The sequence below is a fragment of the Ptychodera flava genome, chromosome 22, assembly GCF_041260155.1.
Source record: "Ptychodera flava strain L36383 chromosome 22, AS_Pfla_20210202, whole genome shotgun sequence".
In the NCBI taxonomy this organism is placed as follows: domain Eukaryota; kingdom Metazoa; phylum Hemichordata; class Enteropneusta; family Ptychoderidae; genus Ptychodera; species Ptychodera flava.
In genome coordinates, this window is record NC_091949.1 from 19,346,919 (window position 1) to 19,363,151 (window position 16,233).

Genomic DNA, 16,233 nt, shown 5'->3' on the forward strand with positions numbered 1-16,233 from the left:
CAACTTGAAATCATGATAGACATCAGACATATGCCAACCATACGTCAATGCATGAACCTTTTTAAAGCCTTCCTTTGCCAAGACGAATAACACGTTTCAGCGATGTGGTAGGAATGAATATCCCCCACTATACTTAAGATAAACAAGGCAAATGCGGACACCAAACTATGAGCTTGTTAGCACAAAATATTAAAGGAATACAGTCGTCGGAACTGCGCCTGCGCGAGTTTCTTGTTTACAAACAATGTATTCCGTGCATGATATCTAGATGCACCTCATCATCATAGCTGCTTCATTTGAATTATACGATGTAGATTATGACAGACACGTTTTAACTTTCATCAATCACAATTATACCTTTGATACAGTGTTTACATTGGTCGTATGGGTCCCATACGACCTTTGAGCGCAGTTCCGACGACTGCATCCCTGTTTCGGTTCCCGGACCTGCAAATATACTTATCCGAATTCTCGGCTGTCTGTCTGTATTTTATTTGCGCCAATGCGGTTAAACGCGTCATAAGTTTACGGTGAACATTGTACGATTCTCAACGAGGCACTATAAAATCTTACTTGTCGAAGATGAAATCCGTGCACTTAGCGCTGCCAAAAATCTGAACGCTAAGTTACCGCTGTTAAAGGTCGTTAGTGTAGGTTTGACCTTAGATAAATGCCATCAATCCTAACTTCTTTCTCGAAAATCGGACAACGGTTAATTTGTCAACTTGTCAGCGGTTTTGTGACCCCGATTACATGTTACTGTGACCTTCGATTTGTTTCTTTGCTTGAAACTGACTGGGTTAGGACATGTCTCAAAGCCAGTTGCAAAAAGAGTGTTTTCTCAGCAACAGAATGTTGACAGACCCTCTGTGAATTATTGCAGGGAACTCGTTAAATAATGCCCTCGGTGATAGCGTGTTGTTTTACGGAAGTAGTATTGCAAATTACGATGTGTAATAAATAAAGACTACAAATTTCCACGTGCGTGCACAGTGTATAGAACCTTCTTGTACAAATTAGAGAAAGAGGAAAATTGATTTTTGCAATAAAATAAATGCAATTTCTCATTTTCATTGCTAAAGCTGTCGATATATAAAGGATATGCCTTGCCAACATAGTCCAGTTTGTACAGCATGTAATGTTATTATTGACAAAATTATTGTCTGAATAAAATGTTGTTTTCGACAAGAACAGTGATATGACAACTATCAGAGAGGCTGTATTGATAGGTAGAACCTTATCGTTGTGACATAGGTATGAGAACTGAACTAGAAGGGAGAATACATCGAAAGATATAATATTGTATGTATGTATGTATGTATGTATGTATGTATGTATGTATGTATGTATGTATGTATGTATGTATGTATGTATGTATGTATGTATGTATGTATGTATGTATGTATGTAAGTATGTGATATATATACATATCTATATGTATATATATATATAATATATATATATAATATATATATATATATATGATGAAAATTTGTCTGTGTATACATTTTCAATTTATTATACTTCTAAAATAAGCGTGAATGTGTAAGTTAGATATTTTACATTCGGTCCCTCATACATGCACACACATGCATATACAAAGAGAGAGACACACAGATAGATAGATAGATAGATAGATAGATAGATAGATAGATAGATAGATAGATAGATAGATAGATAGATAGATAGATAGATAGATTGATCGATCGATCGATCGATCGATCGATCGATCGGTCGGTCGGTCGGTCGGTCGGTCGGTAGGTAGATAGATAGATAGATAGATAGATAGATAGATAGATAGATAGATAGTTGAAGATGGATGGATAGGTATTCCAAGCTTATGTGTATTCTGTGATAAATTAAGGTCGTACGCGCCTCGAAAGTAAAAGACTTAACTTTCGCTCAAATTTTCCTAAAGGAATCTTTTAACCATTCACTTTCAAAGTCAAGAATAAAAATCGGGGTCACCGTGCAAAGTTTGGTACTAGAGAAACAAATTACTCATGATTTATCAGTATTTGAAATTCAAAATGGCCGCCATCCCTGTATTAACTCTAGGGCGAAAAATGAAATTTTCGATTTCCAAAAAACTAAGACGCCGAATGTTTTATCTTTCTCAAAGAGCTTCAAAATGAACCCCGACAAATGGTAGATCAGAAAAGAAACGAAAAAAATTGAGAGTCTAAATATTTGTCCCTGAGGCGCATTCTACCTTAGGTTCAAACATGAATGTCGACGTAACAAATGAATTTGAAAGCTCTTCATCGACCATGAAACGCTACCAGTGCGGATTACCCTGTTATCCCTTTAGAAACTCGAAAAACGGTGAGCGGCACATCTATATATGAACAACTGTGAATAGTGAAATTTGCACAGTGTAGATAGTCAATAATTCGTCTTTTCCCTTTTTCCGATCACTGAAAGGTCACAACACTCAATACCTAATGACGGAAATTACATGTGTGCGGTCTGTTGACTGATTACCGGCGTTCCAAGTTTTTTACGTCACCCTCCAAAGAGCTCGCCGTGGGGGTCGACTGCCAGGCTCGCATGTATTCGTCCAAACCGTTGCGCCTTGTCGTGCCGCCATGTAATGGATGTCACCACTTGACGTCATCCGCTGTCAAAGTTCCTGAACTCGATGTATCATGCCCGCAATTGACAGGTTTTATTTCTTAAAACTCAATTACGCTACCATTCTAAGCGCTGATTAATCTAATTCAGTGTAATGGTTAATGTCCATAGAATGCTGTTATTTTCAAAAGTAAATATTTTACGGCTGGATTTATCACTGAAATATTTGCTTTGGTTGTGCATACGAGCCCAGTGTATTGATTGTTCGCCTCTCAGAATGCTCAGTGTATTTTTTTGAAAGACAAATAATAAAAAAATCGCATAAAAATACCAACTTCTTTGACGTTTTGCTTTATATATATTAGTTGCAACACACACATACACACGATATATATATATATATATATATATATATATATATATATATATATATATATATATATATATATATATATGAGTTCGTGTGTGTGTGTGTGTGTGTGTGTCACATCATAAAAGAGTTGAGGGTAAGATTAGGCGCAATGATGTTATTTCAGACGAAGGGTTGCGAAGAATGTAATACAGATTGTGAAGTGGGTGACTGTTTTATACATGACTCAAAGATAAGCTCATCATGTTTAAATGTTTCGGTTGAGATTTGATAAATTATTTGTCTGTCAATCTCTAGGTGTTCAGACGACGATGATCACGACGACATTTTGCCGCCAAGTCCGCACGGTCGCATCTGGTTCTCCATGATCTACGACGCAGCCGTGGAACAGCTGACGGTGAAGGTGGTGAAAGCCAAACACCTGCCGGGGCGAGGCAAGAATAACCTTCCCAGGGATCCTTTCGTGAAACTCTACCTTTTACCGGACGAGCGTGCCTCCCAGCAGTCCAAAGTGCGACGCAAAACCAACTTACCGAAATGGAACGAAACGTTCATCTTTCAGGTGGGATGAAAAATCATCTTTACTGTCTTTACTGAATTAAAATTATCAGATTTTTGAAATTATCGAAAATTGTAATGGCTGAATTGTTTATGACATTTAGAGAGAGAGAGAGAGAGAGAGAGAGAGAGAGAGAAAGACAGACAGACAGACAGACAGACAGACAGACAGACAGACAGAAGCGGGGGCAAAGACATACACAAACAGGCATATCAATACGGAATATAATTCTGCTACTATTTGCAAGTTGACATCAATGACGGCACGATAAATAAGACTGCCCTGTATGCTGTACAATGAACCATTTTAATGGATATAGGAAATCTTCACACCTATCTTGAAGGAGATATATCCTGGCCGTTGAAACGGATATGTTTCTAACAACATTGAATATATTTGCTCTTTTGCAATAAGGTTGGACCGAAAGACGTTCGCAAGCGGACACTTCGAATGACAGTGTACGATATCGATAGAAGACGAGTCCGGCATGCAATGGGGCACGTCCTGGTCAACCTCGCCGACGTTCCATTGGACAAGGAAGAAATCATGTGGAGAGATCTCGATAACGAGACGCAGGTAACTTGAGATTGGGAACCTGTTGAAATTGTCGTTAATACTCGGTGCAACAGTACTGCAAGTCGGTCATTCCACCCAGTCAAGACGACGTGTACTTGCTAACTAATAGACATGCAAAAAACTCACTCACTCACTTACTCTCTAATTTTCGCCACTGATTACCCCTACCCATTCAGTGAACTCGTCCTAAACTACTAGCTAGTTGTCCCTAACTCCGTCAATTAATCTCACTAACTCAAAAATCAAAGGGTACAGTATACCCCAATTGTTCACGATTAAGTCTACATCGGCAGCCTTTACCACTCTCCATTTTTCATCGGGACTTCCTCATGCCTTCCTGCAAACAACTCCTGCTGCGCCTGAACGCATGACCTCAGTTCACTAAAAACTCATGCACATTCATTTTTCTGAGTGACATCAACACATTCCTTCACACCCACGCTTTGGAGTCATTTTATTACGCTTAGAGAAGCATTGACCCATCCTACCAATTAATAATCTTCATCCTTCACACATCTACGGTTTCTCTTATCAACACAATCAAACGCACACCTCTTCATACAGCACCGTCTTTCTGCACAAAATTCTCCTCCTTCTTAGGTTATCAATACCTGCACGCCCACATTCGTCTTTACGTAAATACTCGCCAACTTCATACCTTTAACTTACTTAAGGTAGTAGGTGCCTCGAAGCTGAAAGACTTAAATTTGTGCCCAAACTTGTCTCAAGGAAACTTTCAAAATCATGAATAAATCGGGGTGGAGGTTTACGTGCAAACCTTGGTAAAAGCATGGAGGTAGGTGATAGAAAGACAAAGTAGTACTCGAGATTTACCGACATTTGAAATTCAAAATGGCTGCCATCCTTGTGTTAACTCTACAGGAACAAATATAATTTTCAAAAATGAGCTCTAAAATGAAACCCCCTTCCCTCATGTGGTTGACCAAAATAAGTATCGTTAAAATTTGGGAGTCCGAATATTTATCGAGGTGCATTCGTAAACCTTGGCACTGATTATCGATATTTTTATAAAGTTGAATAATAAGATTTCTTTTAACTGGTATACGTTCTTGAATCCGAGGTAAAATTTAGCTGCTTTACGGCCAATAACAAAAAAGTGGATCAATAAATTACTAACAAATTCAATAGCAAAATCTAAAGTTTGAAAAATTAAATGTATGCTTCGCAAAATTCGATTTTTTTTCACATTTTTGAACCCGAAAAAAATTGCACCTCAGCATCCTCACTTCCCCAAGAGCTAATGACGCAAGAAAGTGTGTCACTGGAAAACTAACCTTTGACCTTGCTACACTTGGCCATGACTAAAATAGTTACAGTTGGTTCACACCTGTTTCTCAAACTCTTTCAGGCTTCCGCAGCTCTTGGAGAGATCAACTTTTCTCTGACGTATCAACCACACATGGATAAACTTCGCGTCGTCATTTTGAGTCTCCGAAACCTCAGGAAACTGGATTACGAGGAAAGTGGTGAGTTAACTCGACAACAAACAAACAAACAAACAAACAAACACACTAACAGTCATATAGTTTTACCATACATGATATATTTCCTGCGACCTATTAAAATTGTCTTGCAATGTCCCCAGAATAATGACCGCGAAAATCTAGGTAGGCTGAAGTCTACAACCATGCGAAGCTGACGATCACGATCCACCAGACTTGTTGTCTCTTGTGCATTTGGTTCTCACTTTGCTGCCGTTTTTTCAATCTTCCCCGTTTAACTTCTTTCACAGTTCCACATAATTCATCTCACCAGAGTGCTTCCAGCTATTTGAGTGTCATTTGTAACCATTAAATTGTCCCTGAAAGACATGGATGTTCCATCCCGAAACATCATCGTGCATGGCGGACTAAGAAAGCGGCTCTGACACAATTTCACTGACTTAGGGGGCTTTAGTCACAGATTTAAATTCTCTTTGATGGCAAACGTTGATGACTTGGCTTGACATTTGTGTTGCTTGATGTTTTGTAAAATTTGAGGATGACATTTCAACCAGAACAAATGTAACTCACACAGCTTTGGAAGGATGTTGTTCATACAACGGCGGTCAAGGTCACGCTGACAAACTGTTCAGAAGTCATTAATAGCTCTTTGTCAGAGCGTAAATTCGAGAATCACCTGATTGAAAACAAATGATGCGAACCAAGCGTGGTTTAAAAATTTTACTACCGTTATCTTCAAAGCCTTCTGGGATCCAATCCCGCTAACTTAAGGTAGCGATATACCTTATAGACACTTTCAGATTTTTTGTTTTTACTTAGTTACAGAAGTCCCAAACCCAAATAAAGTATATATTTTCTGAAGGTCCTGATATTAGGGAATGCGATTTTTTCTCCAAGTCTCCATTCAAATTATATGGCGCGACAATTACAATTCCTTGAAAAGCACCTTAGTCACACCTTCATATAGTGCATAACAAAAGAAAGGCATTTAACGCAAATCCCAGACACGGATTTGAAGGATATCATCAAGGCTTTGGAATGCACAAATTTCAACCGGAAATCCTGCAGCGTTTGCGCTAGAGGGAGGGTAAACCGATGTTTGGAAGGTTTAGCAAAACGCTTGCGACGTGATTATGGTTGTGTACGTGCACGGTCGGATTTCCCAATATCAGGGCTTTCAGATAATACATACTTTATGGGGTTTGGGACTTCTATAACTGAGAAAAAAATAAAAATCCGAAAGTGTCCATAAGGTACTTAACGCATGTCAGACGCGACCAACATGCGCAGATGGTGAAACAATGTTCTCGCAATAACAGCCTGGGTTCTACGCAAATTTCTTACCTGGGTCGTTGTTACCGATAGCAGCGGTCCAATCAACGTCACGTTTACTTCAGACTCGTACATCAGCGAAATCGAAAACTGGACGCATGGTGAGACATACCGACATTTTAGGAGCGGCGGAAACAATGGTTGATGCAAAAACTAAAGGAACTCGAAACTGAGAACTGTGATAGATTCAACATGTGGCTGCATTCTAAATGGTTATTACTTGTATGTAAAATTGTCTTAGCGTTTCTAATCTTTGCTTTCCCGATATTAAAGGGTTACAGTCGTCGGAACTGCGCTCAAAGGTGGTATGGGACCCATACGATCAATGTAAACACTGTATCCAACGTATGATGGTGATTGTTGAAAGTTAAAACATGTCTCTCATATCTACATCGTATAATTTAATGTCGCAGGTATGATGATGAGGTGCATCTAGATATTATGCATGAAATATATTGTTTGTAAACAAGAAACTAGCATAGGCGCAGTCCCGACGCAAGTCCGACCGTTTCCCTTTAAAAGCGAGTTGAAAGGCAACTGTTTTTCTCACAAACTGCTTTGTTTCAGACGTGTGATTCACCGTTACGCCATTTGAAAAACTATATATATATATATAATATATATATATATATATATATATATATATATATATATATATATATATATATATATATATATTATATATAATATATATATATTATATATACATGTATATATTGTATATATGTATATATAAATATATATATAAATATATTATACATTTATATAGGCCTATATGTATATATCACGCATGCGCATACTAATAAAATAACACGCATAGTATACATGCTCGTAGACAGGGTTTTTGGTGATTAGGTTAACAAGTGGTAAGGGACTGGTCAGTTTCTTCGGCCTGGGGGGGCCGGTGGATTATTTTTTGCCGACGTCAAAAAGTGGCTGACCCCCCCTATTCCAAATTTTGAAAACAGGGTGACCCCCCCTATTCCAAATTTCTAAAACAGGGTGACCCCCCGGGCGCGACAAAGGTAAAACAAAAGATGGACAGAAATTATATATATATATATATATTATATATATAATATATATATATATATATATATATATATATTATATTTTACATTTTACATATATTTATATTTTAAATAGTCATTCTATGTTTTAGTGAAATTGTTGACATGTCAGTTGTAAGATAGGAATTTCAAAGTGTCAATCTTAAAGTTTAAATACAGTACATTTTGAATAGAGCTGTATTTTGAATGAGCTGTGAATACTGAATTCTCACAGAGAGAACAGAAAAGTATCAGGAATTTGTCATCCTTTTCATATGAAATGCAGATTTCATAATGGTACACTTTCACTTAGCAAACATCAAGATATCTCTTAAAGTATGGCGCCCGAAGGGCGCGCCAAAAACATGAAACATCCTGATATCTCGATATATATGCCTTGTATATTAAAGTCATGCACCTGAAGGGCATGCTGAAAGATGTATGATATATTAAAGTAATGAGCTTGAAGAGCACGCTGAAAAATATTGAACATACAGATATCTCTGATGTATGTATGCTTGATATGTTAAAGTTGGGCGTGCTGAAAAATATGACTGATTATTAAAGTTACGCGCCCGAAGGGCGCGCCGAAAAATACAACTGAATGATGAATTTTGTGGCTGACACTAGCATTTTAGGCAATGATGAACCTGTGTCAAAATTCAAAAACACACCTGACCCCCCCTATTGGGCATTTCAAAAACAGGTGACCCCCCCTACATCACAAAGTCAAAACAGGGTGACCCCCCCCCCCCCATGAATCCACCGGCCCCCCAGGCTGAAGAAACTGACCAGTCCCTAAGTATTCTCTCGCTGAAATCACATCAATATGTACGCATCAACAGACAATAACCTCGTACTTGGCAGTATTCCACGGCCATTGACTTGGTATCCCTGCAATTAAGCAAAACAACATTTGTTAACAAGACCTTTCCCGGTAACCCATTGCTGCAAAGCTGCTCTCACGACTATTTCCTCTAATTTCCTGATTTGCTTTGAATGAACGCGGCTTGTCTAATGACTGTTATCGTTGCCGCTGTCACTTTTCCAGCAACACATCAAAATAACAGACCCGTGTCACAGCCCAGGTACGCTGTGTACTATTTTCCCTTGCAAGGCAAGTCTCTCTCGCTGACGTGAACGAGTTGCCAATAGCAACGCCTGTCTCAATTAGGACCTTGTCTAATTGGATGGAAATCGATATCCTCCTTCTTATATTTCTGAGGGAAAAGCATTCACTCTGTGGCTTATGCATCTCGCTACAGAACAGATTGCTTCATAAAATTTTACAATTTAATGACGATGAAATGTCTTGATAACAGAGAGTAATACGCATGCCTCATTACGTCTGAGTCAGGCCGGTAGATTTTCGTTAACAAACCCAAATTTCGCTCGACGTTCATGGAACATGCAATCGATGTTGATAAAAAAAGAGAGGCAGTGTAGGAAAGCGAGAGTTAGCGCTGAGATGTGGAGGGATGATAATGATTGGTTGGTTTTTCAGTACAGCGTCATTTGAGACACATTTTAGTGTAATTTCTGCCGCGTAGTGGGAGCTACAGCGTTTGTGAAAAACTAATAAAGATCTATCAGCTGAACGTGGTCGTGGACTTCCCAAGGGAACTAGTTATCGTTTGCATCGAATGGATTGCGAATATGTATATTTGACAATAGTATTTTTCAGTTTCTGATCGACAAGATTTTTTAAACTTTGCTTGGCAAAGGCTAGTATACAGAATACTGGAACGGGGAATTTCACGAATTGATAGCAAGAGTGGATCAGAATCCCATGAGCTGTAATGTTTGTGTGTGATCATTTACACAAAAGTCTGGTCATGTACTTGTACCTGTACTCACTAAAAGTGTATCGTGTTTGAAGGGTATTGTTACGCACAATTTGTATACAAAACATGTCTGCGACGATCTTGGTTCTTTACAAGGAATTCAAAATCGCACATAAATTTGCATATTATCGATGGAAAACTCGGATACAGCATGGAGGTAGCTCTGTGCATACAGGAACTGTATATAGGGTATTTTGTCACGGGCTTTTGAAAAGATGACTTAAAAGTCGATAAGCGATTCACACAGTATAAAAAACGGCTATTGAACAGCCGATCTCAAATATGTAGGTCACAGCTGCTTTAAAATTCGAAGAAGAATAAGAAATTGTGTAGTTCGGATTATTTGCCAGACTGTTGGTATGAGCCGCAATATAACATTTAATGTTGTGGAAGCTTGGAATACGGTTAGACTTGACGCAGTCTGACACCGAGCGAGACTTATTTCTTTAAATTTATCACCAAACGAAAGACAAAACTATTCCAGATAGCCTAGTAAGTATGCCATTAGGAGAATTGCTTTTCTCGGAATCCAGGAAGATAGGACCCTTTCTATAAAATATAGGCATACGTATGTAAAAACTAATAGTCATTGAAAATCTATATTTCAATAACCCCCCAGGCTGTCGTATTTTCATGATCGTAAAAACTACAGTGTTCTTTGCGGCTCCTCGCGTAATATCCTGCGCCATTTGGAATGGCAAGTTCGATGGGCGTGTAAAAGTGGGGGGAAGTATATCCAATCAAACTGCGCCTCTCAAACCTTTTGACAATTTCAAAGTCCCAAAGAGCTCTCTGATTGGTTACTATGCTGACGCTTATCTCGTGATTTCTCGTGTGTCCCAAACGTGCACGGCGTCCTGATACGCGCCGAAGGCAGCGTAAAGAGAACGTGTGAATAGCAATACGAATCAGTATTTAGAATGCATTTTGTTTGCAAATACTCAACAAATTACCACGCTCTGAACAAGTTTGCCAATGGACGATTTGACCGCAATTGATTTAATCACAGTCCCTCTGTGATTTAATTCACAAAACGCGCTTATTCAAATATGCACTCTACCCCGAGCGGAACAAAATGCATGAACAATAAATCTTGTTCCCTTTGGCCAAATCAAAGCAAACGACCGCCTTGGCAACGACCAAATGACACGAGGTTAAAAAGGTTACGAATTTTTCGACTTTTTGATAATTCATAGCGACTGAGAAAGTAGTAAATTTGGCGCCATGCGTGATTATGGGATGGTAGTGGCGAAATTAGCAATCAGGTCCCACCCTCACTGACGCTGTCGACGCACTCTCCTTGGCGCTGTCGACGCCTAGTGCTTCGCCTAACTACCTCGAGTCGCTGTAAAAATTCCGAAGCACCAAAAACATAAATTCAGCGAGGAAAACAGCCGAGTCTCACATCAATTACATCATTTTATTGTCGGCACTGCAATATGTTGATTTGTCTAGGCTGTCGGCCGAGAATCATTCGGTCTTTCTTTTATCGCAGTAGCGGAGTAGAGCATGAAGTAGATATCGCCGTCGCGTCTACTTATGAGCAGACTTGCGTGAATTAATGTTTGTACATGATTGGGTCGGGAAAGTAGTTTCGAGCGATCATGCACAAAAGACTTCTCTACATTAATAGAGTATCTGAGATTTATTCTCAGAATATCACTCCCAAGGGAGAATTTGTTCATCGTGATGCGCCAATCCTCAAGGGCATCATAGCGTGGCACTCTATCATACAATCTCTTTATATATACTTATGTGACTGTACCTGCAGTTTGTGTTTAATAAATTTTCTTTGATTTTCAGGTATTTATGTGAAAGTTCAACTGATGCACGGACGGAAAGGCGTCAAGTCGAAGAAAACAGCCACTCAGAAAGGTACTTGCGAGCCGGCCTACAACGAATCGTTCTCGTTCACACTTACCTCCAAGCAAATGGAACGAACCAGCATACTGATTACCATCATGACGACCGGGAGCACGCGACTGGGTCCCGGGGTGGAGTATGCCAGGGTGCTCACAGGTCCGTTCATGTTCGCTCGCGGGGAAGCCTTGGTTCATTGGCAGGAGATGATGACCCAGCCTAAAACAACTGTCACGAAGTGGCACTCATTGAAATCACCGAACAATTTCATGTAAATTTTGTGACATTACCACTCAGTGTGCCGGAGGAAGATCGCTACTTACGGATGCACTTAATTCTTGGGCTGCAGAGGGCGCTGTTGCACTCTATATTCATCCAACCCGTCTAATGTAACCTGTTTTGGTTCCGCACAAGAAATTTCAATTATTAGAGTTGTAAATCTTCCGTCAGTCCACCCTGCCTACACAAATCGTCAAATCATAAACTTGTGACTCATCTACGTGCAGAAATTCTCCGACAGAACTGGCTACCTGTCTGACTGTAAAATATGACTATTTCATCAGCCGGCGTATTGTTACAGTCATGATTTGTTAAAATCTATGAAGTATTTATGTTAAACGGTTTGAATCTTGTGTATTTGCAAGTATGTAAAGATGTAGAAAATATTTTGAATGTATTAAGTAATTCGCTGTGAAGAAAAATGCAACAGTATTAAGATTCGAAGTTGGAGGTATTTTATTATAGGTAGTTGTAAATTTAATATACTACCTCACACACGGGGTCCACTAGCTCGCTGTACTATCTCTTAGACCCCCTCCCCACTACTGCAGGACTATTTATGTAAACCGGCGTTTAATATTGTGTATATCTTCGAATCATTCCTTCGATTAAATTGTCTTCGCCAGGTTTGAGGGGGAAAAACTAGTATTTTTCATACCATTCATTATTTGGTGCTTGTTGGTGTCTGTGTCTGTATCGTAATATATATATATATATATATATATATATATATATATATATATATATATATATATATATATATATATATATATATAGAGAGAGAGAGAGAGAGAGAGAGAGAGAGAGAGAGAGAGAGAGAGAGAGAGAGAGAGAGATATGAACAACACCTCATGCGTTTGTATTTTGTATTAGATAAACGTACAGATATGAAATTTAAGACATCTAAAAAGAGACATACGGAGTGAACAGTTGTAAAGTGAAAATATAATTTAAGTCAATAGCACATTGTAAGATGGCAAAAGCCTTTGGGTTGTCCACTAGCGTTGGTAAGTTATTTACATAAGTTGCACGTAGTGTATGCTAATACAACCAGGTTATGGGGGATTAAGGGGAGGATTTGGCCGTTTTTGGTAATTTATTCAGTGTTACGATGGACAGATGTCGTGCCAACGCAACATGTACGCATAGTCAGATGAAGATTAAGAAGCCACAGAATGCAATTGGTCAGTTGTCGACTATAGAATCCATACAGGCAAAGTCCTTGCGCATGGTTTAAATTGCCTTCGCCAGTCATCAACGTCTTTTTAGGGTAATTTATGGCATAGTCTGGCATAGCTATCAATTTGTAACAACAACAGACGTACTGACTTCAGAATTACGCGAACGGGCACACACGACCACAACATTCATACGCACACATGATGTTGTACAGATTGTAAGAGAGCAACGAATTCGTGACATTGACAGTGAACCGTTACGAAATGAAACGCTTTCCAGCAAAGATCGAAGACATTCACATGCTCCGTTTAATACAACTCTAGTTCATGACCGTCAATTATTTGATAAGTATATTTAATGGTCAAACTGCTTACCAGTTTAATATCATTGCCATTTAACCACGTCATTTGGCTCCATGATGCTAATCTTTACATCAATTTCTTCAATTTCATCGACTGCGGGCGCCACATTGGTAATTTATTTCAAATTAAATCGAAATCCATCTCCATTTTGAAACTTCCCATGTTTCTTTCAAATTTTCTAGGTATATGAATTTGTGAAATCCATCGAGAACGTTGTCAAGAATGTCTTCCTTTCACGCGTTAACTGATCTCAATGAACGAAGAAAAGACACTGCCTAAGATTTCATTTTTATTCATAGTCAAATTGATTCTGGAGATGTCTGGTTTTCTTGTGTATTTTCCCTTAACACACAAGTTTTATACTTTGTCGAGCATCATTGATCGGTTATATGTTAATTTTCTGAAGCCTCCACATCACATGCCAAGAGGCCTCGGTAACTGTTTGCCGACCTACTGTATAAAATTTGGTCTAATGTGCGGAAACCTTAGGCCAATTGTGCAGTATCTCGGAAACCTTTAGCCAATTGGTTGGCATTGCTCCTCCTGAATTATTTTCAAACAGCCAATTATGTAGAGAATGGCCCTAGTTTTTAGACTCCTTAAGTTGTTGTATATAATGAAAATCTACGAATCAGATTTAACTGTCTGAGGCGCTGCTCACTGCCAGTAAACTTTATGTAGTCGAGGACTCATTAACATGCATACCTATTAACATATTATTAGGATCTTCTCCAATCAGCTGTCAGTCTCGCCTCCTGAGATAATCCCTGCATAACAAAAACTTGACGTCATGATGCTAATTTCTATTACCTCAGACATAGACCGGTCCCATTCTAAGCTTACCGCCGGTGTTTTCGTGACAGTGTCGCCATAACAAGATTTCACATGAATATTGTAATTAATTTTTTAACTATTTTTTTTGTGTGTTCATTGCCGAGCTCTAGTTTATGTAAATTTCTAAGTCACCGTATAGAATTGTTGACCATCCGTACTTGATTATCTTCATGTTTCAAATTCGTGCTTTCATACTTTAAGTTTTGGAGAGGTATTTTTAAAAGGAAGATAAAGATGATAATATTTAATATTATAGTTTATACGTGTGTACCAGGTACACATCAGACTACACATGATAGACATAACGTATATTTTCGAAGACACGTATGGCATTGCGATATATATGCACGTCTGTATACATATGAGTATACATTAACTGCATATAATTATGTATAAATGTAAACTTATACTGCTTGCATATATGTATGTATGTATACACACATTAAATGCTACTCTACGTTTATATGGTTAAATTTATAGAATATATATATGTATATTTACACTATATGCATAAATAGATATATTTAGGTGTATTTATACATATACGTCCAATATATGAAATAAGATTAGGTATCAACTGTACATATACATATGTGTATGAATATTCATTTACAAACAGAGATATAGTAACGAATAAAATATATTGTAAATACGAAGGAGTCGATGTTATAACGAAAGGATATTAGATAGATATGATTTTTCGGTTCAAGAGATTGCACCAATTAAGTATCATACGGAAAGTCGTAGCTGTATTAAATGAAGTAAAATTATGATATGATGTGCATTCGTTATATTGAGCATTCGCTATATTGTGACGTGTATTGGCATTTCACAATTATTACAAATGCCCATCACAATATAACGAATGCACACCATGTCGTGATTTTACTTCACTTGAGACAGCTCCGACTTTCCATACTATCACTTGATTCTACTTGTACTTTGTCGCTACTATTGAGTACCGGAATGACAAAACATATAAGGCGTGGCTTTAAAATACTGTATAACGAACATATCAGAATATGAGGCAGGATAAGTTCTATTAAACATTCAGAGAATTCAGTATTTGTGCAGAAGGGATCCGTCATTTACATAGGTTGAGTTTGATGTGCTGACCTTGAAAAGGACGAGAGAGTATCTGTATGTTTTTTCTGTAAGCGATAACTTGTATTTTCTGTCATGTTCACAGCGTCATTGTTACAGTACAGTGACGTAATGTATGCAAATTTTAGCTGCGTCAATCTCAGAGTGTAACTTTTGTTTTGATGTTCAATATATGATGCACGCTTTATAAATGATTACATGTTCCGTTGTATTTTGCAGTTTATGTAAATTCAATTGCAATCCAAGTTTGCGCAAGATGTAATAGAATGTTATTTGGTATTCAAACGTCATCTCTCGTGTCTGGTTTCATTAATTAGTGTGGAAAATTGGGATTTATCGGTGCGATAACCTCTAATCAGTTATCACTTTAGCGAGGTACGTGCTTTGAACCATGAAGTCGCTGGTACATGTGTTTACCGCAGGTCTGAGTTGAACATACTAGTATTAAGTAGACCTCAAAATGCATAGATTCAAAATCACAAACAGAAAGACTGACAGACGGACACACAGACAGACAGACGGACAGACAGACAAACAGGCAGACAAACATGCGGACGGACAGACGGATGAGTAAACTTAATATCAAACTTAGGATACGTCAAAGCTCAATTGTTAGTTACTTTTGGCGTGTTTTCCATTCATATTGGTTTATTTGTTTATATGTGAAATACAGTTTGTATATACTGCTACCGAACACGTGTCGTAATGCATATTGCTCATTTTTATCACAACCTGAGTGCGTCTAATGTCCATAATATCATTATTGGCAGGTGCGTTTTAGTGCGGACTGGTACTGATTATTTCAACATTCGTCAGGAAGACGTAGAAGAAAATGTGCTTGTATTGTA

The 16,233-nt window shown here is 38.2% G+C and overlaps 1 protein-coding gene across 1 annotated transcript in view; it reads left to right on the forward strand.

Moving 5' to 3' along the window:
- The window catches only part of LOC139122892 (synaptotagmin-15-like), a 57,090-nt gene extending 41,415 nt beyond the window's left edge, over nt 1–15,675 (forward strand). Inside the window, exons 4-7 of the mRNA XM_070688735.1 lie at nt 3,242–3,506; nt 3,918–4,079; nt 5,449–5,566; nt 11,571–15,675. Of these exons, the coding sequence (XP_070544836.1) occupies nt 3,242–3,506; nt 3,918–4,079; nt 5,449–5,566; nt 11,571–11,902 (877 nt within the window). The 3' untranslated portion in view covers nt 11,903–15,675. The remainder of the gene's footprint in view (nt 1–3,241; nt 3,507–3,917; nt 4,080–5,448; nt 5,567–11,570) is intronic.
- Nucleotides 15,676–16,233: the final 558 nt, after the last annotated feature.